Source organism: Cynocephalus volans, chromosome 3 (genome assembly GCF_027409185.1).
Source record: "Cynocephalus volans isolate mCynVol1 chromosome 3, mCynVol1.pri, whole genome shotgun sequence".
In the NCBI taxonomy this organism is placed as follows: domain Eukaryota; kingdom Metazoa; phylum Chordata; class Mammalia; order Dermoptera; family Cynocephalidae; genus Cynocephalus; species Cynocephalus volans.
Window position 1 is genome coordinate 89,145,654 of NC_084462.1, and position 26,205 is coordinate 89,171,858.

The following is a 26,205-nucleotide window of genomic DNA, read 5'->3' on the forward strand; positions in this document are numbered from 1 at the left end:
TTATCAGTCGTTGATAACAGTGTTATCTTTGTGTCCTCTGCTAAAGCTGAAGTATCTATTTTTGTTAACAATTCATATAGTAATAGGATAGTTAACAATGTGTTTTATATATCTCATTATTAATAATATGAATGTTCATTTATGGAGAAGTATTCTAAGATCGCAATAAGCAAACTTCACACTAGACTAAATTATGAAACATTTTGCAAAGTGAATAATATTGACTCTTAGGTAGAAAATAATTGTCTTTTTTTGTTTCCTTTTTAGCATGTGGAATCATCTGTATGTGCAGGTACTTATTTTCTGTATGATGTTTTTGCTATACTTTCTTCTTTGTCCATGTCCAAGTTTTCCATTTAAGCATGAAGCTTGCTGATACTGCAAAAAAAAAAAATTAGAAATCTTTGGGAGATTCAAGTTAATGTGAAAGTACAGTTTTGCTGATCAAGTTGAGAAAATATCTGTTCAGCAAGATGACACTGTGTTACTAAGAACTGAAATACTACTTAAAGTTAATAGAAAAAATTTTAGTATTACATTTATAGTGACTGAATTTCAGTACATGAATTAGAGGGCAATTTAGGTTTTGGCATCTTTTGTAAGTAAATAATTCTTTTAAATTTCACTTGTTACAGGTGGTGTAAATTGGTCCAATGTAACTTGCCAGGCAACTCAGAAAAAACCTTGGATGGAAAAAACCCAAACATTTTCTAGAGGTGGAAGGCAAACTGAACAAAGAAATAATTCACAGGTAATTTGAATTAGGTGGGAAATTTTTGATTAGCTTTGAGATGAATTATTTTAAATTTATTAAATATAATAATGTTATAGTGGCTATGAAGGACAGTATTCTTAATTTTTGGAGATGCATATTGAGCTATTTAAAAGTGAACTATCACAATATCTGTAACTTACTTTAAAATGGCTTAGCCAATAAAATTAATAATGAAACAAAATAGTAAAATGTTGAATGAAGGTGGTGAGTGTACATTTGGCTGTATATGATACCATTTTTCTAGTTTCCTATATATTTGAATATTTTATAATTTGAAAAAAAGGATGCTCTCCAATCTTGCTTCATCTCCATGTTTTTTTCCTGTCCATATAAAAATTTTTTAAGTATTTTATGCCTTAGTATTGATTCTTTGAACGTAAGTACTGCAGCTTTACATGTATCTTTACTCGATTATAAACACCCTTCTGTGTTAGTGGAAGTGCCACAGTGATGTCAGCCTCGTGCTATAACGTAGCCAGATTGGACAGCTTCTTGAAGGCTTTCAAGAGTGGTCCTAGCTGCAGTACAAGCAGAGTGGGCTATACACTGCCACAAACTTTCATTAACTATATCTTTCTTCATTGGTTGGCTGTGTAATCAGGGAGTTGTGTATTGATCAGTATTTTTCCTTTTCATTTATTAGATAACCTTCCTGGATTCTTTCAGTCTAGTTAAGGAATTAAAACTATCATATGAATAGATCTCTAGATGAACTGAAATAAGAGCAAGTTACTAATGAATTAAATATACCAACCACTTGCCTCTTCCTTTGCCTTAACATCATTTTAGGCAGTCAGGAAAATAAGCAGGATAATGCCCTTTTCCCTGTGGTTATTGCAGAATAAGTCATTGTTTGTGGCAGGCTTGTGAAGCAATCTACCTTTATTTGATTAAAAATAAAAGAGCTAAAACAAGAATCCACAAAATATTTACTTAAGTGCTGAAATTTTCTGTTGAAACTTTAACTGCTAGTCCTGCCAAGTTTGCAGTATCTGTACTGTTGCTTTTGATATTAGTAGCCCACCGGAGAGGAAATAATACAGAAATGAAAAACATTTTATCTCTGTCTCAAAAATGGTGAGGAATGGTAAACGAACAAAAAAGAAAATTATGCAAATACGTCTGCTGTGTTGTTTTGTTTATTTTGTATCTGTCTTCATTCCAAAATAACCAGAGCCAGATGTTGACAGTGTGTTTCTTTTCTTTTCTACTTTTTTTTTTTTGGCAACTGGCCAGTATGGGATCTGAACCTTTGACCTTGGTGTTATAACACCGCACTCTAACCCACTGAGCTAATGAGTCACCCTCTTTTCTAAGTCTGATGCTTTGTTATCCTTGTACTCTTCTTAAGTTTATATTTGTTTGATTTTTGAGAGGCAGAGTCTTTTTTTCCTTTTAAATTAAAATAGTTTCCCCTTTTGTAATTTCCGGTTGTTTTTAGACTTTTAAAAGTCTTTTAGAAATCAAATTAATATTTACCTGTGTTTTCCGCTACTTTATTATAGTGTAATGCTTCAAGACATTTTTATCTGAGAGTTATTTTGATGCGTGATAAAACATAATGATGTAGATTTTCAGAGTACTTAACTTGTCATAACATTGTAGTTCATTCTTTCCTCTGGTTTGTGCTTCCATTTTAGTGATTTTTGCTAATTTCTTATGTGCTTAGAGCTATTTCTGGGATATTTGTTTTGTTCCATTTATCAAGTTTTTGTACCTGTACTATCATGTTTAGTTATGTGATTTTAAACATTTCACCAGTGTTTTAACATTTGATAATAGGTTCTATACCCTGGTGTAGCTTTAATCTTAAATGATGGAAAAAAATCTGAAATCAAATCTTTTTAAATGGCTTTATTTTATAAATAGGTTGAAAAATAAAAGAGATGAAAAAGTTTATGCAGTAAAAAATGTCATTTTCACACCAGCCTCTCCTTGCCTTCTCTCCTTCTCAATTAATTTCTTTTGTATTCCCTCAAAGTTCCTTCACGTCATTATAGGTAAATACAAGTATGTATCTTATGTTTTAGTCCTTTTCTTACACAAAAGATAGTGTATTCACTCTGTTCTGTGCTTTGCTTTGCTCACTTAACATTGTATCGTGGAAACATTTCTGTCATTTCCATATTAGTACATAGAGGGCTTTCTCACTTTTTTTTTTTTAAACAACTCCTAATATTATGTGGATGTACCCTTCCTTGTTGATTCCTGTAGTCCTGTTGGTGGACACTTGAGATGTTTGCAAACTGTTGCTGTTATAGACATGCAGCAGTGTCATGTAGACATATGTGTGTATAGCAGTAGAATTAATTCCTAGATAAGGACTGCTGGGTCAAAAGGTAAATTCATCTTTTGTTTTGATAAATGTCACCAGATTGTACCAATTTTCATTCTCAACAACAATGTGGGGAGTGCCTGTTTCCATACATTCAGAAGTAGTGTTTTCAGGATTTTGGATTTGTGCCAGTTAGGTGAAAATATTGTCTGAATATAGTTGAGCATCTTCCCATGTGTTTGGGGGCCATTTGTATTTCTTTTTTTGTGAACTTATCTGGTTATATCCTTTGCCCATTTTTTGAACCTTGATCTATTTCTTTTTGTGTGTGTGTGCATTTAAAAATCAGTTTGATTCAGTTCTTATGAAATTCAGAGTTTCTAGGAGCTTTTAATCTGTAATATGAGTTGCAAATATTTTGCTAGGTTGTTTTTATTTTTTACTTTGCTTATTTTTATCATTATTATTGCCATGCACATGTTTATTTTTTAAATAGCATTAAGGAGTTTATTCCTACAAATTGACTTTATTGGTCTTTTTTTTTTTTTTAATAATGGCTTCTTGGTTTTAACTTATATTTGGAAAAGTCTTGCCCCTACTACAAGGTTATAAAGGAATTTGCCTGTGTTTTCCTCTAGTGTGTTTATGGTCTAGTTTGTTTTACATCTAAATCTGTAGTTCATTTGTAGTTTTTCTTGGTGCATGGTGTGAGATACGGGTTCTACTTTGTATTTTCCAGGTGGCTACCTGAATCTCCCAACACTATTTATTGAAAAGTTTATCTCTCCTCCCCTGATTTGAGATAAATACCTCTATCACTTATTAAATTTCCACACGTATTGGAATCTACTTCTGGACTTCTTATTTTGTTCCATTGGTCTTTAATCTATAGACTTAGGGAGAATCAACTACCTTTATGATGACGTCTTTCTATGCAAAAATAGTATGTCTTCCTATTGCGAGTCATCTTTTTGTGTTCTTCAAAGTGTTGTAAAGTTTTTCTAAAATAAGTTTGTACATATTCTTCATGTGTTAAATCCTATTGTTTTTTTCTTTTTTATCATTAATGGGTATGAAAACTTAACTCTTAATAATTTTGTGCTAGTCATTTAAGAATCTTAATACGTATTTGAAGCTGTAGCTTCTGCTTTGTTTTATTCAGTATATCCAATTCGTGAATAAAACTCTTAGAAGATCTGACAAAAAAGTATTTAGATGTCATGAGGTTATTGATTCATTCAGGAGGTTATTAGAATACTTGGTTCTCATTAACTTTGATGGGACTATTTGTTGGGAGGTTTCAGTTTATTATATTCTTGGCACTTTATGTTTCCAAGTATAAGAATCATTTGCATTTGTTTTTAAAAAAAATTGTTTTAGTATTTGTATGTAATACCATTAATGCATGTATACTAATTCTGGTTTACAACAGCAAGTATGGGAATTGCCAGGTGGTTCCAGGTCTTCATGGGTATATGATTTTGGAATCCAAGGCCTGCGTACCAGCACCCTCTTCTCCAGGACTGCTTCAAATTCTGTTTATAGTTAGAATTTTTGTGTAGCTGTTAATGAAGATCATACCTTTCCCATTTTTAAAGTGTCCTGGTTAAGAGAGGCTTTCAATGTTAGCTTCATTGGCGACTTAGGAGAGGGAACTAGAAGTGTCTTAAACTTCTTATAATCCTTCGTATGTTTTTTTTTTTTTTTCTTGCCTTTAATGACAATTGAACATTTTGCAAATCTGCTAGTAGGATATCTTAGTCTGTTTGGGCTGCTATAAAAAAGTGCCATAGACTATGTAGCTTATAAACAACAGAAATTTATGTCTTACAGTTCTGTAGGATGGGAAGTCCAAGATCGAGACACTGACAGATTCAGTGTCTATTGAGGGCCTGCTTCCTGGTTCACAGAAGGCTATCTTCTCATTTTGTGCTCAAATGGTGGAAAAAGTGAGGGGGCCCTTTTGTAAGGGCACTAATCCCACTCATGTTGGCTCTGTTCTCATGACCTAATCACCTCCCAAAGGCCCCACCTCCAAATACGTTGGGGATGAGGATTTCAAGATATGAATTTGGGAGGGACACACATTCAGTTCATATCATAGCGTAATAATAATTTATGGGATTGAATGAAAATTTTATTCTTTTAAATCTATTTTCGTGGAAACAAGATTTTTATTTGTTTTTCCTAGAAATTCTGTTATTTTTAAAAACATAAACTGCAGTATTAGTAGATTTAACAATAGTTAAAAAAGTAATGTGCAGTTTCCCCCAGTGGTAACATCTTGCCAAACTATAGTGTAATCTCACAACCTGGATGTTAACATTGATACAGTCAAGATGCAGAACCAGATTCATTACCACGAGGACCCCTCATGTTCGCCTTCCCTAGCTACGTTCTCTTCCCTTCCCCGACCAGCCACTCTTTATCGCCTAGAATAACGAATCTATTCTCTTTCTATAATTTTGTTGTTTCAAGAATGTTGTATGAATGCACTCATACAGTCCTTTTGGGATTGCCTTTTTTCGCTTGCATGATTCTCTGGAGATTTTAGGTTTATCAGTAGTTTGTTCCTGTTTTGTGGCTGAAGACTGACTACCATACTGTGTTATATATGTACCACAGTTACTTTAACTGTTCACCTACTGAAGGACATATGGCTTGTTTCCAGTTTTTGGCTCTTATTAACAAAGCTGATATAAATGTTCGGGTATAAAAAAGTAATATGTATTAATTGTCACATTTCCATATTTTCTTTCTAATTACCTTATTTGTCAGAAGTTTTGACCTTTTAAAATAAATTGTACACTTTGTGAAAATTCATTGAGTTAGTTGTACACTTCTGTGTACTTTTCTGCAAGTATTTTATATTTCAATAAAACCTTTACTTAAAAATAATAAGATTTTCTCTTCCCCTCTGGGGTTTGCTTAGGTTGGATTCACATGCCGAGGACACGGTACTTCCTCTGAAAGAAGACAGAATTTGCAAAAGAGACAAGATAATAAGCATTTAAACCCTAGTCAATCCCATAGAAGTGACACAAATTCTGAGTCTTTATATTTTGAGGTATTTTTTTAAACTCTGTTTGTGAACTGCTATATCAAATGTTCCCATTAAGAAATTAATTTGTTACATTGTAAACATTGTTAAGTACTTTTATGTCTTAACATATGACTCTTGTATTAGGTTATTCAGAAGTACTGACTCATTTTTATTTGTCTTGGTTATATATATTTAGTCTAACATTAACTTCATTAACGTTTATTTTTATAAATTTTTGGAATGTGTGTTCATTTGGAGGTAATGCATGGAGGTAGAACTTCATTTCGTGTGGATTTCATCTAATATGAAACTTCAAACTTTTGTTGTTGTTCAGTCCATTTGTAAGATTTTTCAGATTCGAATAGTTAATTTGTGCTGCCAGCCAGGAGAGTCTTGGAGAAGGAATAAAAATGACTGTTTTACTATCTCTAATAGGCAGATAGTTTATATCCTAATGGCACTGTTTCTTTTGTTTATTCATCTGATTGGCTCTTGTTGGTAGGGAATGATAAAAGTTCATGGAATAATGGAATTAAAAGAAAATTAAAAACATAAACTTTTTTTAATAACAGAAGCTCCATCAAGTTCAAGACACATTTGTGAGCAATGATACCAGCCATATAGTCCATCACTAAAGAAGTGGGGGTCCTGAGAATTTAACTATGTCAGTGCTATCTTTTTTGTACTATTAAGCTTTGGCTAACTTTCTGAAAACTCTCTCATAATCAGATGTTATTATTATTTGGTTCTTTGGAAAGTCAACAAGCAAAATTCCTTGATCATTTCCCTAAAAATTGTTGCCATGACTTCTGCTTTTGACCATTATGTTTTTGCTTTGATTGAACCACTTCCACCTCTTGGTAGCAATTGCTTTGGTTGTTCTTTGTCTTCAGGATCATACTGGTAAAGCTTTGTTTCATCTCCTGCTACAGTTCTTCGAAGAAATGCTTTAGGGCCTTGATCCTACTTATTTAAAATTTCCATTGAAAGCTCTGCTTTTATCTGCAGCTGATCTGGCACAACAGTTTTGGTACCCATCCCGCAGAAAGTTTGCTCAGTTTTAATTCTTTCAGTCAGAACTGTATAAGCTGAACCAATTGAGATGTCTTTGGTATTGGCTGTTGTTTCTGCTGTTAATCATTGGTCTCTTCAATTAGGGCCAAATAATGTTAATTTTTTCCTCACAAATTGATGTGGATGGTCTGCTGCTGCGGGCTTCATCTTCAACTATATCTCGTCCCTTTTAAAAATGAATTATCCATTTTTAAACTGCTGATTTCTTTGGGGCATTGTTCTCATAGATTTTTCATAAAACATCAATGATGTCATCATTCTTCTACCCAATCTTCACCATCAAGTTAATGTTTGTTGTTGCTTCAATTTTACCAGGATTCATGTTGCTCTGATAGGGCCTCTTTTTGAAGTGATGTCTTTTCCCTCTTAGTGCCTCAAAGTAGATCCTGTTCACTCATGTTATAGCAAGTTAGTACAAGTTAATTTTGGTGCAAAAAATTTTTGAAAGCCATGCATAGTTTTTTCATAATATATATTTTCCATGAACTTTTTGAAGACCTCTTGTGTGTGTAAAGGAAGATACTCTTAATGATAATATTAAGGTGACTAGACACTATCCTTAAGGAGGTTGTGGAGTAGAGGAATATAGACATTTACACACCTTATACTTGATTGAGTGTGGCTGGAGTTGGAAGGAGAGACAGGTCTTTTTGGGTTTAGGGCAGGGTAGGAATAACATTTGGCATGTATTTTAAAGAGTAAGTAGAATCTGGTTGTGTCAGGATGTTTTTCACTGACATCCCCAGTACCTCATTTGAGTAACTCATTTTAGTTGGATCACAGATTCTGTAAAAAGGGTTATAGAAGGAGACTAAACTGGAAAACTTGCACAATGTCAGAGAATAGAGTTGAAGAATGTGTTAGATAAGCTTAGTAATTGACCCAGTGGACTTGAGAGTACATCTTAGTTATTCTATAAAAAATTGTTTCAGTATATCCAGATATGGCAATTTTATTATATGTGCCACTGTATGATTGGTTCCATATTTACGTTTAGTTAAAGATATTAGATATAATTTTTAGTAAAGGTGGATATTGTTTTTTTGTTTGTTTATTTGTTTTTTGGTGGCTGGCTGGTACGGGGATCCAAACCGTTGACTTTGGTGTTATAGCACCGTGTTCTAACCAACTGAGCTAACCAGCCAGCCCTGGTTAAGAAATTAATTTGAGTAGAAAATATTTTTCTATTTTTATTTTTTAACATTTAACCTTACTGACTGCTTTGTGTAGTAATGTGGGACAGGGAATATATTTTAAAAATTCATATTAAGCTGTTTAAAATTTTTTCCAAATTACCTGAATGTGATAAAATCTGGTTTGAGTTTCTTTTCAATTACCTACTCATGTTAGGGTTGAATTATTAGTAAAAAGGAAATAGATGCAGAAATCCAAATGATGGACTTGTGTGGATGTGTCCCCATCCTTGAATTAAATTGGCTATGTTTTAGCATGTGAGAAATGAGATTTCCTTTTTAAGACTGATTTTAAGTAGTTCAGTAGTAGAATACAAAATGTCATTTCCCCATTTTTCATTATTCTTAAGTTATTATACAAAGTTTTTCTTAGGAGTTTGCCTTGAACTCTTTTTTACTTAAAATGTGAAACTATTTCAGGATGAAGATGGGTTTCAAGAACTAAAAGAAAATGGAAATGCTAAGGATGAGAATATTCAACAGAAACTTTCTTCAAAAGTAGTAAGTGACTCTAAGCAGATAAGCAAAATAAAACATCTTTTGAACTATGTTATGTTGAAAAGAAATATTAAGGGTAAGGTAAGTATAAAGACACGTAGACACATGAGCAGCATGGTATACAGGAAACTGTTAGTACTTAGGTTTAAAATTTATTTTCAGCATAGCCAGAACAAGGACACTTTCCTGTGAAATTCAGAGTTCCATTATTGGACAAGAAAATACTTTCAATGAAACAACATATTCAGCATGCAGTCTGTATTAAAATTTTGCCAACTGTTGCAAGATTTTGCTTTGGAGGTATTTTGTTTTATTTCAGTCTAGGATCCAGATAAGCATCACCCATTGCCTTAAAGCTGTTTTATCCCTTTATTATTTTCTGGTCTAAAATGGTCTCACTGTCTTCCTCTGTTCTTTATGACATTTCAAAAATCTAGTCGTTACACTGCAGAACATCCCACATTTTGGATCAGCTTTCCTTATGGAATTTTTACGGGATCACTAACAAATGTTTTTCTCTGATTATCATAGTTGGATGATTTACCTGAAAACTCCCCAATCAATATAGTTCAGACTCCAATTCCCATTACCACCTCAGTCCCTAAACGTGCAAAAAGTCAGAAGAAGAAAGCTTTAGCAGCAGCCCTTGCCACAGCTCAAGAATATTCAGAAATAAGCATGGAGCAAAAAAAGTTACAGGTACATATTCATTTTTATGACCAAATGGGGGGATGGCTAGGAAGAGTGATAAGTATAATCATCTTACATTGTTACACTTTCTTACTGTAATAGATAAATGTTTTTATGTTCACCTGCAGGAAGCTTTATCAAAGGCAGCTGGAAAAAAGAACAAAACACCTGTACAGCTAGATTTGGGGGATATGTTAGCTGCTCTGGAAAAACAACAACAAGCAATGAAAGCACGTCAAATTACTAATACCAGACCTCTGTCATATACAGGTAATATTGGTAGTCTGAGCAATTTACTGTTTGGCTTTCATAATGTATTTGGGATATTTTTAATCTAAATTGTTTTATAAATATATAAATATATATATATACATATATATATATGTGTATATATATATATAGTATGGCTTTCTTAACTGTTAAATTATCCAGTTTAAAACTAAATAGGAAAAAGGAGTTGATCAAATTTGTGTGTATCTGTGTGTGTGAGTATGAGAAAATGATCTGGCTTTTTACTAAAACAGTAATTTCTGCTTTAACAAACCGTCGAATTTAGAGCTCAGCAGTTCTGATGTACTCTGTCATCTATTTTCATAGTTTTTGTTTTAGAGGGTGAGAAATAGAACAAAGGAAAGGGAAAGGCACCAATAGAAAGCACTGATACTGAGAGACAGAATTGAATTTTCTGTTTCTTCTGTTCCTATGTGAAGAAGGGACTATTGCTTATTAGACAAAAAGATATGTAACAGTGTATAATTTTCATCCTATGTACAAAATGTTTAAAACTACAGCTAGTTGCCCATCCAGTATAAACCTTTGCTTTGAGTAACTACTATTAGTAAAAATAATATTGAATGCATACTAAGCTTTAGAGTTGCATGTTGTTGAATTGAGGAGAGTGGCAGTAACATCTCATTAAGAAGGACTGTGGGGAATAGAACTGAGACTTAGGGGTGTTCTGGAAGTAGTATGGCCTAGTAGCTTAAATCAGGGGCTCTGGAGCCAAGCTTCCTGGGTTTGAATCCTGTTCTTTCATGTATTTCTTTGGCAAATTACTTAACCATCCTGTTTCAATTTTCTTACATTAAAGTGGAGGTGATGATATTTCAGGATTGTCTTGAGGATTAAGTGAGATATGACACATGTAAAGTTCTTAGAGTATCTGGGTTATCATTCAGTAAATGTTAACTACTATTATTATGGAAAAGATTGTTAACCTGCGATATTTCAAATGGCTTATTATTACAACTTTGATTCATTTAGCAAATCTTAATCTATACAAATGTAAATATCTGTATGCAAAATATGGTGTCAGGAATTTGGGGGATGACAGCGATGATTAAAGTATACCTTTGGTCAAGAAGTTTATTATCTAGTGGGGGAGAAAGACATACACAAATAACTTATCAAAAGCAGTCCCTTAGGAAAGGAACCAGCAAAGTTTTGTGAACTTGTGGAAGAGAGTGATATATGTCAACAGCGAGATATGAGAAAGGTGTTATAAATGATTTCATATAAGACAGCACTTGAACTAGGCTTTGCAGAGGGAGTAGGATTCTTGAAAGAAGTGAGATTATCCTCTAACGATCACCATTGTTTAAATTGGAAAGTGTTGATTACAAAGAAAGCTGCTGGGAGGTTTGTAAGTTCAAGAAAAGGATGAGACTGTGGTAGTGATGAAAAAGGATTGTAAGGAATTAATAGGGTCTTTTAATAATTGAAAGTGGAGACAGGTCAAAGATGACTCCAAACTCTCTGGCTTAGAGGATTGTGGTAGTGGTAAGGGCTATGATGATACACACAAGATAAGGATCATGGAAGAATTTTGTTGGGAAGGACAGATGCTGTCTGGCCCTGTTGTATTTAAAGTAATAACAAGGGAGATCCTGGTGGTTCCTGTTTAGCATATAGCTATGAGTGTGTAGTTTAGGTTAGAAGCCAGTGAGTTTGAAATAGAATGATTGTTGAAACTGTGGAAATAAGATTGTTGGGGAAAGAAAAATTAGGAAAAAGGTGTTAGGGATAAATCCTTGTGGAATGCTCAGATTGAAAGGACAAAAGGAAGAAGAACCAGAAAAGTAGATTTGAGAAAGAGAAAAATAGGAGAGTGTAATGTCATATAAAGGTGAGGATAGAATTTTGAGGAAAAGGATGATGTAGTATGTGGTACCAAATACTGAAGAAAACTAGAATAGAATGAAGACTCAGAATTATATTTGGCATTTGCAAAGTTATGTGTGATCTTGACAATAACAGTTTCAAGAGAGTGAGTAGGGCAGAGGCCCCATAATAATGATTTGGGAAATGATGATGAGAGAAAAACTGTTCAGAAGTTTTAATAGGGAACGAAAGGGGAGTGACAGTACCTAGCTTGAAGGGAAGCCATCAAAGGAAGGGTTTTGTTGGTTTGTCCCCCACCCCCCTTTTAGATAAAGGAGATTTTAGCTTATAGGGCTTAGGGAAAAGAGTTAAGGGTTAAGGAGAGACTTGAAAGAAGCAAGGGGAAAGGAACAGAGCAAGATGCTAGAGGAACTGAGATGTAAGAGCAAAGGTGGTTGATGAGCCTTGCACAGGACTAAGGATGTCTGCCATCTCCTTTCAGGTGGTTTATAAGTTTATATTGGATAGCATCTGTTAAGGGAAGGGACAGGAAAGCTCTGCTAGAGTGAAAGGATTGAGATCAGAGGCTTAGGAATATTAAGGGATTGGAGGTAGCCACTGGAGAATGAGGGTATCAACCAGGCATAAAAGAATTGCTGAATAGTACTGAATGTTGTGCAGCTGAGGGGGGAAATCATTCTTTACTGACAGATTGAAATGAGAGGAGTGATAGGCTACCTAATTCAATAGGAATAAGGAGAGGTGCAGAGTTTTGAAATTTCAAAGATAGAATGGTTCTGAATGAAGAATGGTTTGGAATGAAGTAATTGCCATGCTTGACGATTGCTGCAGTAGTGTGCAACTAATTATATATCCCTACTTTGGACTTCTAAAAAGGTTAATTCCTGCATTGGTTTCATCGTCTTTGTCTTATGGAGGCTATAAAGGTGGATAAAAACTGTATCTGAGGGATGCTTTTTAGCCATGTACTGCTCCTCCTATTATGATGTCTATTTTTTCCCACAGGAAGAGGATGTTCTTATAGATTTATCATTGGAAATTTTGAAAGTATGTAGAATTGGCCCCAGTAGTAAAACTAATGTTCTTTGTTTTTAGTGGTTACTGCAGCATCTTTTCACACTAAAGACTCTACTAACAGAAAACCTTTAACCAAAAGTCAGCCTTGTTTGACATCCTTTAATTCTTTGGACATTACTTCCTCTAAAGCAAAAAAAGGAAAAGAGAAGGAAATCGCAAAACTAAAACGACCCACAGCACTTAAAAAGGTAAACCAAAATCTGAGGATGCTTATTTTACAGAATAAATGAGAGTTTGAATCTGTTTTGCAAAATTAGTTGTATTTTAGCCAACAAATTACTTGAAGTATTCATAGGCATTGCATCTTGATGACTAGTTAATTCAAAGTTAGGGTGTCTTCAGCATCGTGACTATCTTTCTGTGTGGAACAAGACACCAGAGAATGAATTCTTTCTATAAGGTTACAGAAAAAACAGTTAAATATTTAATATCCAAAAACATTAGACTCTAGGAATCAGAAGCCCTAGGATTTGGTATTAACTTTAGAGCTTGCTATGTATGTAGTTTTAGGCAAACTTCTACCCCATCTTTCTCATCTGTAAATTGGGGATAATGTCATCTTTAACTCACTATTGTTATTAGGAGGATCAGAATGAGGTATATTATGTCCAAATAGTTGAAAATTGTAAAATGTAAATCAAATGTAACTATGACCTGGTTTTCAAAGTTTTTAATTTATCCATTTTTTTTAAAACTGTCTAATTTGTCACTCAGGATTTCAAGAGTGAGGCAGATGTGGTTTGATAGCTATATATTCTATGTCATAATTGCCTCCCTTTATTTTGTATACAGTGCTTCCTTACATTCACCTTTTTAACAGTTTCCATGTAGCCAACTAAACACATAGCTAGTTAAAATCCATGTGGCCATGTTTAAGTGAACTACTTCTGTGTTACAGTGTATACTATTACTATTACTATATATGTGTACTATACTATTACTGTGTTATAGTGTACATTGTAACCATTTAGTACATAGTTGATGAGTGAACAGTAATTAAAAGCTGGTACAATGACTTTTAGGTTATCTTGAAAGAAAGAGAGGAAAAGAAGGGGCGTTTAACTGTGGACCACAATCTTTTGGGATCTGAGGAACCAACAGAAATGCACTTAGATTTTAATGATGATTTGCCGCAGGAGATTGTTTCCCAGGAAGGTAAGGGGGTCCCTTTTTCTCCTATTCCCATGGAATGGGTCTGGAGTATGTTAATTAATAAGTAAGCCATCACTAGTTCTGCTTCTAATTGGAGGATGTGCTCCATGTTTTATATATATTTTTGAGAGTGGTTTCTTTTGAAGATGCTTTTGTAGGGAGATGGTTGAAGTGGGGAGGCAGGTGTTTTATAGTAGGTCTATGACATTTTTGAGGCTTAACTCCTGAATTTGTAATAAACCCTCAAAATTAAAATTTCACCAATGAAATCTTCTCTGGAACACGATTCTTTTCATTTTGTCTTCTTTTATATCTGGAACACTATTGGTTATCTTCTTTGTAGGGCTGTTTTTCACTGAGTCATTTTTGTTGAATTTCTTTGTCGTTTTCCTGGAATTATACATAGGCCACAATGAGTAGAGAATTGCAAAGCAGAGTCGAGTTGGTCAGTAAGATTCAGTCCCAAACAGTAAGTAGCCAGCACATATGATTCCAGTTCGTAACTTAGCAAAACTGCGGATTTCTTCTAATATACTACCATGGAAGAAAGCTATTTCTGCTGGTATATATTTATTCCACAACTTTTTGCAACACATTTAAATCTGATTTACACATACATTAAGCATCGGTGTTCCATTGTTTTTAGAAAAATGAGTTTACTTCAAAAGATTGTTCATCTAAGACTTATTTGGTTACGATTCCCATTCATTCTCTTTTTAACGATTCCCCTTTTAGGTGTATCCATTCCTGTGTTCATTCAGCAAATGTTTATTGAACACCTACCACATGTATTTTAGTAACTAGAGTGGTAGGTCAGAGAATGTCATAAAAATATGTAGTGGACAGGTACTGCTATCAGTCCGGTAGAGAGATAAGATATATGTGTAGCTTTGCTAATCAGTGGACTGGCTATACAAATATGAACTCATTTCCTGAGTTTAGGTGTTTAGAAAAGAAGAAATAACTGAATGAAGGAGACAGTAGAGTCAAGAAATGGCATCTAAAAATGTGGCTTCCTGACTGCAGAAGCAAAGACCAAATGAGAGAGAACCTGGGGCAGTACCTAGAGAATCAGGAGTGGTGTGGAGAGAATGGGTGGGATAAAATTTGTCACTGCAAGCAACAATGAACATTTTTACACAGTGAAAAAAAAAAATAAAGAAATGATTTCTAAGAAATATCTGGAAAAATATAGGTGAAGGAGATGGGAAATATGACCTAGAAATAGGTACAGATCTTCGTTTTTTAATTTAAATTCTCTACAAATGCATTTTTAAGGTAATTTGGACTTTTTTCATCTCCTCTGTGGACGCTTCATAGGCTATGCTTGATTTTTTTTTTTTTTTTTTTTTTTTTGGTATAATCACTTTTTGGATGACGAGTGCTTGATTTTTGAGAGTATATTTTAGTAGATAATAGGAAGACTTCATTTTTGGAGTGTATAAGAAATGTTTGTTTGTGATACAAAAATTGCCAAACTTGTTAGCTTCTAAAGAATTTGAAAATGACCCAAAAGACAACTGCCTTTCTAAAATGTATTGATCAACAAAGAGCTTTTCAGCATTTGAAGTTTCTAAATTCTTTTCCCCTTATCCAACATCTCTGCAGATACTGGACTGAGCATGCCCAGTGATACTTCGCTCTCTCCAGCAAGTCAGAACTCTCCGTACTGTATGACACCTGTGTCACAAGGTTCTCCTGCTAGTTCTGGGATAGGCAGTCCAATGGCATCTTCAACAATAACCAAAATTCACAGCAAAAGATTTAGAGAGTAAGTTTTAATTTCATTACTGAGGTTGAATAGTTTAAGGATCTTGATTGTACTTCTGAATTTAGTAGTATTGTCATTGTTAGTGAGTTGAGCAGAGAAAGTACCAAAAAAAAGTAACAATGACAATAAAACGTCTGGTTTTATTATATTTAAAGCATTGCCTTCTGTCAGCTATCAGTATTCTTTTTATATTAGACAGTGTTTCTAACCTAGAAATCTGGCCTTTTAAATCTCATATATAAAATGTCATACTAAGGGTTTTCCCCTCCAAATGCTTTTTTGCTTTTTTGGTTATATTATTGGCCCTTCAAAAAAACCTCTAAACCAATTAATAACAGGTTTCTAAGAACTTATTACATGAAGTGAACCTATTACATACAGCCGTTTGTCTTTAAGCAAATATTTCTAAGTTTTATAATTGAGATAATTAGAGGATCACAAAATATGATACCTCATATGCGAATAACCTTAAATTAATAGTTATTGCCATGAAGAACTTTAGGATTTTAATGTTTGTGTAGATGAAATAATTTTACCTTGAAAAATGACATGAAAAAATTCTGGAGTGAAAGTATAATCTGTGTGAATCCAAGCCACATTGGTTTGTTCTGGGTTTTTTCCTTATTACCATTGTTTTTGAGCAAATGCTTCTTGCCTAGCTTTGGGAAGTTAATTAAATGTCACATAACAGATGTGGAGCAAATGAAACACTTGGGGAATAAAATGTTACATATGTATGAAATAAACAGCTTGAAAGAAAAAAGAATGAAGAAAATTTCATTTTCAATGATCTGTTCTTTAACTGCATTCTTTAATTTTGCTTTAACTGTGACAGTTAATCTTTTCTCAGTGTGTCCAGTTATGTCTTTTCTTCTGAAATAGTGTCATACTTATTTAAACATTTTTCGCGTAAACTTGAAAAAATCCCCCCACCCCTCAAGAAGTACAGGTCTAGATTTTTCTACTATATAATGTAATATAGAAGTAGAAATTTGCTTGCCAGGTTATTTCTAGATTAGAAATTACACCAGTTCTTCTTGTTAAGTACCTGCTTATGACAAAGATGAGGGACGAGAACTAGAAAAGATAGAAAGCGTATCAAGGAGAAGTATACGTAGATGACTTCCTAATCCCAGAAATTAAGTACTAAAGTGGCCTCACACTTAACTTTTCTTCTGTTTTTCGCAGTATAGTCATACATGAACTCATAGAGAGCCTCACTCACTTGCTTTGTCTGGTATAAAGGCATGTGACTTTTACCTCAAGGCCTCTTTGGTTTTGGTTCAGTTTATTTAGAGTTCATCCTCCATAACCATGATTTTCAGAGCTAAGAGGGACCATTGAGACCATCTTACCTAACTCCTTATTTTTATGGCTGAGAAAGCTAATTCCCAGAGACTTACCCAAGCTCAGAGGATGAATTGTTGGTATTAGGACGTTCATTTAGAAATTATATTTCTTTCCCTCCAGAAGTATCTTTAGTGTTCACTGCAATGAATAACTTTATATCTCTACTAAAAACATTATATCGTTTTTATCTAATAGCAGGCATACATTTGATTTATATTATTAAGAATTTAATAATTGGGTGTTCAGATAGTACTTCTCTGAGGTTAACCTATTCTTTACATAAAAGTCAGTCTGTTGAAATTCAGAAACAAAAACAATCTGTATCTTTTGTTTTTCTAATTGACTTGAAGGATTTAAGTTTTAAGGACTTGGCTTTTCATGAAAACTTTTTTTTTTTTTTAAGATGACCAGTAAGGGGATCCTAACCCTTGATTTGGTGTTGTCAGCACCACGCTCTCCCTAGTGAGCTAACCAGCCATCCCTATATAGGATCCGAACTCGTGGCCTTGGTGTTATCAGCACCACACTCTCCCAAGTGAACCATAGGCCGGCCCTTCATGAAAACTTCTTACTGGTTGTATTTTCTCTTAAAGGTTTTCCTAATGTAATTTTATAATTACAGGAAAATAAATTAGAATAGACTTACTTATTTTTGGTTTCTTTACAGGTATTGTAATCAAGTTCTTTGTAAAGAGATTGATGAATGTGTGACTCTTCTTCTCCAAGAGCTTGTAAGTTTCCAGGAACGCATCTACCAAAAGGATCCTGTGCGAGCAAAAGCGAGGAGACGACTGGTTATGGGCTTAAGGGAGGTTACCAAACATATGAAGTTAAACAAGATCAAGTGTGTTATCATTTCTCCAAACTGTGAAAAAATCCAGTCAAAAGGTATGCACATTTTGCTTTTGAAGTATTTTGATATTTATTTTGATATTTATTTAGAATAATTGTAGGATATACAGTGAATTTTAAAGTGGAAAGCCATATGTCTTTCTCAGCAGAGTTTATATATAAAACAAAATATTGAGCATGAAAAAAGAAAATGAAATCTTTCGATACCTGAAAGTAAGTAGTATAACTGAGATTGGATTGTAAAGAAAATCTTCATATGTGAACATTAGTGAAGGATTTTGGTTGAGCCCAGCAAGTGTCCGCTCTTTTGTGATCAGAGTGGACACTATAGTCAGAGTGTGTTTTTTTTATGTCCATAAATATATTCTACTCTTTAAATTTTTATATTACCTTCCTTTGATGTCCCTGTCCTCTTAAAAAGAATTAGAAAAAAGATAAAGATCTCTGTTCCTGTTTATGGTGGTGATTTGTCTCTCAGAAACCAGAGTTAAATATGGAGGCTGCTTGGTAAGCCAGAACACAAGTACTTTGTACAGTGTCACGCATCCTTCTTTGTTCTTTTTGATGGAGGAACTACTTTAGGTGATTGGAATAGGCAGATGCATCAATAGCAGTAATAACCATATGCATAGAGGAGAAATACCAATAAAACCAGTAATGTATAATCTATGTCATTGCATTGTGGTAGGTCATTATTTGAGCTGAAAGAATAGAAAAAGGTGTCAGCCACTATTAACAATTTTAATTTCTTGATAATAAATGTTAGTTGAATTGAAATTTGATTCCTACTATGCTCATCCCTATGGACAGACAAAAATACCAGGTTTGAAGGAATTTGGAATTTAATTGGGGTGAAAGAAAATACATATATATATCCATATGTTGTACAAATTCAAATAGAACATGTGTAACAAAAATGCTACAAGCATTCATAGACTTCATTGCTGTGGTATTCTGTGCTTTAGCTGTTGGACGCTAGATTAGCTCCATGTAAGATATAACTAATTTAAAATCTCTACATTTGTTGGTTTTTCTCAGGTGGCCTAGATGAGGCTCTCTATAATGTTATAGCCATGGCACGGGAACAAGAAATTCCTTTTGTGTTTGCCCTTGGAAGAAAAGCTTTAGGACGTTGTGTGAACAAGCTGGTTCCCGTTAGTGTAGTGGGAATCTTCAACTACTTTGGTGCTGAGGTAAGAATTTAGAAAACACCCACTCTCGCTCCCCTACACATCTCCCAGATAATACATTTTCTATTGACACATGCCAGTGTTATGTTTAAGCATTCGAAAGAGTGAGTTGATGACTCTCAAAGAATGAGTGGAAAATTCCTGAGTATTATTTCCTTTCTTAGTAGTGAAAAAATTTACATAGGTTAATCCTACAGAATTTAAAAGATTTTGGTTCCTCTTTCAGCCACAGTGCTTTTTTCTCCCCCCCTTAAAAAATTTTTTATTTAGGAATAATTTTAGACTCACAAGAAAGTTGCAAAAATAATAGAGTCTGTGTACCTTTCATTCAGTTCCCTCCAATGAAAACATGTTACATAACCATAGTACATTATTAGACAAGGAAATTGACATTGGTACAATATTACTAACTAAACTACAGACCTTATTAGAATTTTACCACTTTTCATGCAGTCGTTTAAAAGAAAACCTTTTTCACTGTATAATTCTGTGAAATGTCATCACTCATATAGATTTGTGCAACCACCATCACAATCAGGATACAGAACTGTTTCATCATCACAAAGAAGCTCCCTGTGCTATACTCCTTTACAGTCACGCCCTCCCCCTACCCTCACAACCACTTATCTGTTCTCCATCACTATAGTTTTGCCATTTTGAACATGTTGTATAATGGATTCATACAGTATAAAACTGATTGGGATTGGCTTTTTTTCAGTTATCATCATGTCTTTGAGATTCATCTGAGTTACTTGTATTTTATATATTTGATATATCTTTTTATTCTTTTTGTGTGTGTGTGGCTGGCTGGTACCGGGATCTGAACCCTTGACCTTGATGTTATAACACCACGCTCTCACCAACTGAGCTAACCGGCCAGCCCTCTTTTTATTCTTAAGTAGTATTCCATTATATTATGATATCAAAGTTTATTTTCCATTCACTCACTGAGCATTGAGGAACATTTGGGTTGTTTCCAGTTTTGGGCTATTACAAATAAAGCTGCTATGAACATTGATGCACAGGGTTTTGTGCAAACATAAGTTCCCATTTCCCTGGGATAAAAAATACCAAGGGGTGTGATTGCAGAGTCAAATGGTAAGTATATATTAAACTTGATTGGACGTTGTCAAATTATTTTCAAGATCATTTTAAATCAAAGGTCATATTACTGTCACTTCTTACTCAAAACCCTTCAGTGGCTTCACCATCTTAGTCCAGTTAAATACCGAAGTCCGTTCAGTCATCCAAAAGATCTCATACAACCTGGTCCAATTCCCTGTCTGACTTCTCTGTTATTCTCCCTTCTCATTCTGCTCTAGCCACACTGGTGCCCTTTCTATTCCTCTCACCAACCAGGTCACTTGAAAAAGTTCGTATATTGTGTTACTTCAAAAAGTTCATGGAAAGATTCATTTTATCCTTTAATTCTGTGTTTCCACAAACTTTTTTAACTTATTTTTTCATTATACATGTTTATGGGGTACAGTTTGTTGTTTCAGTACATGCATATCAGAATAGTTAGCATATCACCTAAACATTTATCATTTCTTTTGTTTTAAAACATTCATGATTCTCTTTTCTGGCAATCTTGAAATATACAGTACAGTATTATTAGCTATTGTCACCTTAGAGCACTGAAACTTACTCTCCTCATCTAACTGTAGCTTTGTAACTTTGTACCAGTCTACCAGCCTTTCTTATCCCCAGTACCCCAACTCCTTCTTCCCTTTCCCTGCCTGATAACCATTGTTCTACTATTTACCTTTTTTCTTTTTAATTTATTTTTCTTAGGTGACGCGTGATAATTGTATACATTTATGGAGTACTATGTGATATTTCGGTACATTCATATTGTGTGCAATGATCGTGTCAAGGCGCTTAGTATATCTGTTACCTCAAATCAGTTACCTTATCAGAAGATAGCTGTACCGGCCAGGTACCAAAAAAAAATTGTCACTTCTTTGTGTTGGCAACATTCCACATTGTCTCAACTAGCTACTCAAAGATACACAGTAATTTTTTTGTTGACTGTAGTCTCCCTATATTGCTATAGAACACTAGATCTTATTCTCTTGTACTTCCCCTCTCCCTACAATTTTGTATCCACTGACTACCCTCTCCCCATTCCTCCTCTCTCCCCCTCCCTCGCCCTCCCCTTAGTAGTTTCTGGTAACCTCTGTTCTACTCTCTACTAATATGAGATCAACTTTTATAGCTTCCGCATATGAATGAAAACATGGTATTTCTCTGTGTGCCTGGCTTATTTTGCTTAACATAATTTTCTCCAAGCTCATCCATATTGCTGCAAATGGCAGAATTTCATTCTTTTTCATGGCTGGGTAGTATTCCATTGTGTATATATACCACAGTTTCTTTATCCAGTCATCCGTTGAAGGACATTTAGGTTGGTTCCAACTCTTGGCTATTGTGAATAGAGCTGTGATAAATATGAGAGTGCAGTTATCCCTTTGACTTGTTGATTTCCAATCCTTTGGATATATATCCAGTAGTGGGATTGCTGGATCATATGGTAGTTCTAACTGTAGTTGTTTTGAGAAATCTCTGTATTGTTTCCATCATGGCTGTACTAACTTATGTTCCCACAAACAATGTGTAAGAGTTTGCATCCTCACCAGCATTTGTTATTTTCTGTCTAATTGATAATAGCCATTCTAACTGGGGTGAGATAATATCTCATTGTGGTTTTGATTTCCATTTCTCTGATGATTAGCAGTGTTGAGAATTTTTTGTATACGTGCAAGCCACTTGTATGTCTTCTTTTGAGAAATGTCTATTCAGGTCATTTGCCCATTTTTAAGTTGGATTATTTGGGGTTTTTTTTACTATTGAGTAGTTTGAGTTCTTTGCATATTCTGGATATTAATCCCCTGTCAGATGTATAGTTTGCAAATATTTTCTCCCATTCTGCAGGTTATTTTTTTGCTCTGTTGATTATTTCCTTTGCTGTACAGAAGCTTTTTAGTTTGATATAATCCTATTAGTTTATTTTTGCTTTTGTTCCCTGTACTAAAGAAGTATTCATAAAATCTTTGCCCAGTCCTATGTCCTGAAGTGTTTCCACTGTTTTCTTGTAGAAGTTTTATACTTTTGGGTCTTACATTAAGTCTTTAATCCATTTTGAGTTATTTTCGTATATGGTAAGAGATAGGGGTCTAGTCTTACTCTGCATATGAATCTCCAATTTTCCCAGCACCGTTTACTGAAGAGAGTATCCTTTCCCCAATGTATGTTCTTGGCTCCTTTGTCATAAATCAGTTGGCTGTAGGTATGTGGATTTATTTCTGAACTCTCTATTTTGTTCCATTGGTCTGTGTGTCTGTTTTTGTGCCAGTACCAAGTTGTTTTGATTACTATAGGTTTATGGTGTAATTTGTCATTTTGTTGGTTGTTTTCTAATGGTTTTGTGTACTTTGTTCCTTTCTTCCTTCCTTAGTGTTTATCCTTGCAGTTTGGTGGTTGTCTATATTGATAAGGTTTGATTCCTTTCTCTTTTTAATTTGTGTATCTCTACCAGTAAGTTATATTTTTCAGCTATTTTCATGATGGTTCCTATTATTATTTCTCTTCTAGATGTAGGACTTCCCTTAACATTTCTTGTCAGGCTGGTCTGGTAGTGATGAATTCTCTTAATTTTTGCTTGTCTGAGAAATACTTTATTTCTCCTTCATTTCTGAAAGATAGCTTTGCTGAGTATAATATTCTTGGCTGACAGTTTTTTTCTTTCAGTACTTTGAATATATTATCCCATTCTCTCCTGGCCTGTAGGGTTTCTGCTAAGAAGTCTGCTGTTAGTCTTATGGAGATTCTTGTATAAGTGACTTGACGTTTTTCTCTTGCTGTTTTTAGCATTTTCTCTTTGTCTTTAACTTTGGATGTTTTGACTATAATGTGTCTTGGAGAGGACCTGTTTGGGTTGAATATTTGGGGACCTTTGAGCTTTCTGGATTTGGATTTTTGTATCTTTCTCAAGACTAGGGAAGTTTTCAGCTATTATTTCCTTAAATAGGTTTTCAATATCTTTTTTGTTTTTGTCTCCTGGAATGCTCATAATTTGAATATTTGTTCATTTAGTAGTATTGAATAGATCTTCAAAGCTTTGTTCATTCTTTTTTTCTTTTTTTTTTTCTTCCTGTGTTATTTCAAAACTACTGCCTTCAAGATCAGAAATTCTTTCTTCTGCTTGATGTAGTCTGTTGTTGAGACTCTCGGGTGTACTTTTTATTTTGTTCACTGAATTCTTCAATTCCAAGATTTCTGTAAAAATATGGAACACGTCAAACATTTGCATGTCATCCTTATGCAGGGACCATGCTGATCTTCTCTGTATTGTTCCAGTTTTAGTATATGTGCTGCTAAAGTGGTTTTTTCTTCTGTGTTAACTGTATAATACTTTATAATTTATTTAACTGCTGGTTAAAGCATATCCAGTATTATACAATGTGAAAATAATCTCTTCAGTCTCTGTGCTCCTAGGATTCAAGAGAGAAAAGAATTCTTTAATGGAAGAGATTTTCTGTTAGAAAGTAAAATTTCTAAATCAGTTTTCAGAATAGTTCTGCACCCATGATACCTTCATTTCTCTCTGGCAGTCTGCTAATACAGAGCTTTGCCTGTATACTATAAAGGTTGTTAATGTAGAGTAATGCTCATCAGCTGATGGTGTTTTTAAGACTTTTTTTACAAAGTTGATTCTAAAGTACTTTGTGAGATCATTGGTGGACCATTTCCTCTCTTCCCAACTGTACTCCTTTCCTGTCCATTCACCATGTTTGCATACCCTGTTCCATTATTCATTCAGTTCTTTCACCATCAATGAAATTATCTACCCACCTACTTACTTTAAGTATGTAATATTGTTATATGTAATTAATATTGTTCTCCCAGAGTAGCCCATACTTATCTTGGTTATAGCATGTTACACTGCCTTGTTGTAGTTTATGTGTGCTTCTTCCCCTCTAACTGTGAATTCCTTGTGGATAGGTCCCTTGTCTTTGTGTTCCTGACACCTTTCACATTACTTGAGCATGAGGAGGTGATAAGTGTTTGTTGAATGAATTGTGTGATAGATATATATGTGTCTGCTTTTTTAAACTATATGTGGGAATTTGGGTGGTAAAACCTCTGTGGAAAAGAAGGGTCATATATAAAGACACCTAATAAATATGTACTCCTTTTTTGTTCACTATGAGAGTTTGTGAAATAGGAATGGGATTAAGGTCAGGAAAAGTGGACAAGCTTGTTTTTAATTGTATTGGCTTCTTCCTGAATTAGGTATGTTAGTTTCTTTGTGTGGTTTTATGTTATAAAATACTTGCCAGTTTTATTCGCATGTTTATTTTACTTGCCTTCTACTATTATATAAACCAAAATATACTCTTAAAATAGAATATTTAAAAAATTAGTATATTATCAAGTTTGTTTATTTGCCATAATGTGGTAGAACACCTAAGTTATTTTTACCATCTGATAAAACTAGCTGTTTTAGTCCGTTTTGTGTTGCTATAACAGAATTACCTGAGACTGGGTAATTTATAAAGAAGAGAGGTTTATTTTGCTTACGATTTTAGGACAGCTGCATCTGGAACGGGCCTTAGGCTGCTGCTTCTACTCATGGCAGAAAGCGGGCAGCAGCCAGCCAGTACAAGCAGATCACATGGCGAGAGGAAGCATGAGAGAGAGAGAGAGAAGGTGCCAGGGTCTTTTTAAACAAGGAGCTGTAGCTGCGAGAACTCACTCATTAATCCCCCTCCCCCAGGGAGAGCATTAATCCATTCATGAGGGATCTACCCCCATGACTCAATCAGTTTCCAACACTGCCACATTGGGGATCAAATTTCCACATGAGTTTCGGTGGGACAACACATCCAAACTCCATTATTAGCCTTTAAATTAAACTTCCTATTCTTATTCTCACATTCAAGGCTGTTATTCCCAGATCCTAGCTACTCTCTTCATTTTTTTCTTCTTTTCCCTTATATTGTTTTATTTCTAACAATTTGTCATATTTGTATTGTGAAACCAGTGTTAATCTCAAAATCACGTCCATATGCCTATTTTATTTTCATTGGTTTCACTTAAATGCATGGTTTGTTAAACACTGTCAACAAGTATTTGCAGGGCCGGGCCGTGGCGCACTTGGTAGAGTTCTGCGCTGGGAGTGCGGTGACGCTCCCGCCGCGGGTTCGGATCCTATATAGGACTGACCGGTGCACTCACTGGCTGAGTGCCGGTCACAAAAAAACGACAAAAAAAAAAAACAAAAACAAGTATTTGCAAAGTATGTTACATGTAACACACAGGAGCTGTTTTTAACAGAATCCATTCTTCCCCCTTATTAAAAATAAATAAAATTCATTACCTTTTCAGCCAGCCACCAAAAAAATAAAAAATAAATCCTGAATGTATTTTTGATACTACTAGTAGTCTCAAAAACCAACACAATTAGCAACATCGTGTATTGTACCTGCTACTTTATTTATTTATTTATTTATTTTTGTCTTTTTGTGACCAGCCGTACCGCGCTCAGCCAGTGAGCGCACCGGCCATCCTCATATAGGATCCGAACCTACGGTGGGACCACTGCTGCGCTCCCAGCGCGGCACTCTCCCGAGTGCGCCACAGGGTCGGCCCAATACCTGCTACTTTAAAAAGTTTAAACTGCAGCTGGATAAAGGATGCTACTTATATTTTTCCTTCTTAAGATTAGTTTTCAGAGACATATTATTCCACAACAATGTAGCACTTCTTGCCATGCTTTCATCTTGTACAGGTTTATATGTAAATGACAGAGCCTTGGTAAGAAGAAAAATATTGTGCTATACTTTTTTTCCCATTGTCTGAAAACACAATTTTATATATAAAACTAAATATATCTTTATAAATGTCCAGGTCATGTTTACCATTGAAATTTTTAATGTCGTGGGTTTGTCGCACCGTGATACTAAATCAAGACGTTTAATAGGAGTGGAAGGTTATTGAATTATGGTATAGGAACCACTAAAAGTCACTGTTGTATGATTGTCCTTCTGGTGGCTGTGGAAACTTAAATTTTCTTTGGACATCATTAGATATTATAGTTATTGAAGTAGAACTTTAATGCTGTGTGAATCTTGCCATTTTA

At 34.4% G+C, this 26,205-nt stretch overlaps 1 protein-coding gene and 1 non-coding gene across 4 annotated transcripts in view; one reads left to right on the plus strand and one right to left on the minus strand.

The window, feature by feature from the left end:
* SECISBP2L (SECIS binding protein 2 like) overlaps nt 1–26,205 on the plus strand; it is a 49,799-nt gene that overhangs the window by 15,376 nt on the left and 8,218 nt on the right. The window contains exons 6-16 of one of the 3 annotated variants that reach the window (XM_063091114.1): nt 268–292; nt 636–751; nt 5,983–6,117; nt 8,781–8,861; nt 9,390–9,557; nt 9,677–9,818; nt 12,765–12,934; nt 13,769–13,901; nt 15,507–15,669; nt 17,687–17,907; nt 18,910–19,064. In XM_063091114.1, coding sequence (XP_062947184.1) covers nt 268–292; nt 636–751; nt 5,983–6,117; nt 8,781–8,861; nt 9,390–9,557; nt 9,677–9,818; nt 12,765–12,934; nt 13,769–13,901; nt 15,507–15,669; nt 17,687–17,907; nt 18,910–19,064 — 1,509 coding nt within the window. The remainder of the gene's footprint in view (nt 1–267; nt 293–635; nt 752–5,982; nt 6,118–8,780; nt 8,862–9,389; nt 9,558–9,676; nt 9,819–12,764; nt 12,935–13,768; nt 13,902–15,506; nt 15,670–17,686; nt 17,908–18,909; nt 19,065–26,205) is intronic. The other 2 variants (XM_063091116.1, XM_063091115.1) reach the window with 2 other exon arrangements.
* On the minus strand, nt 23,344–23,446 carry LOC134374178 (U6 spliceosomal RNA). Its single transcript, XR_010023053.1, has one exon. It is a non-coding gene; the product is annotated as a U6 spliceosomal RNA (small nuclear RNA).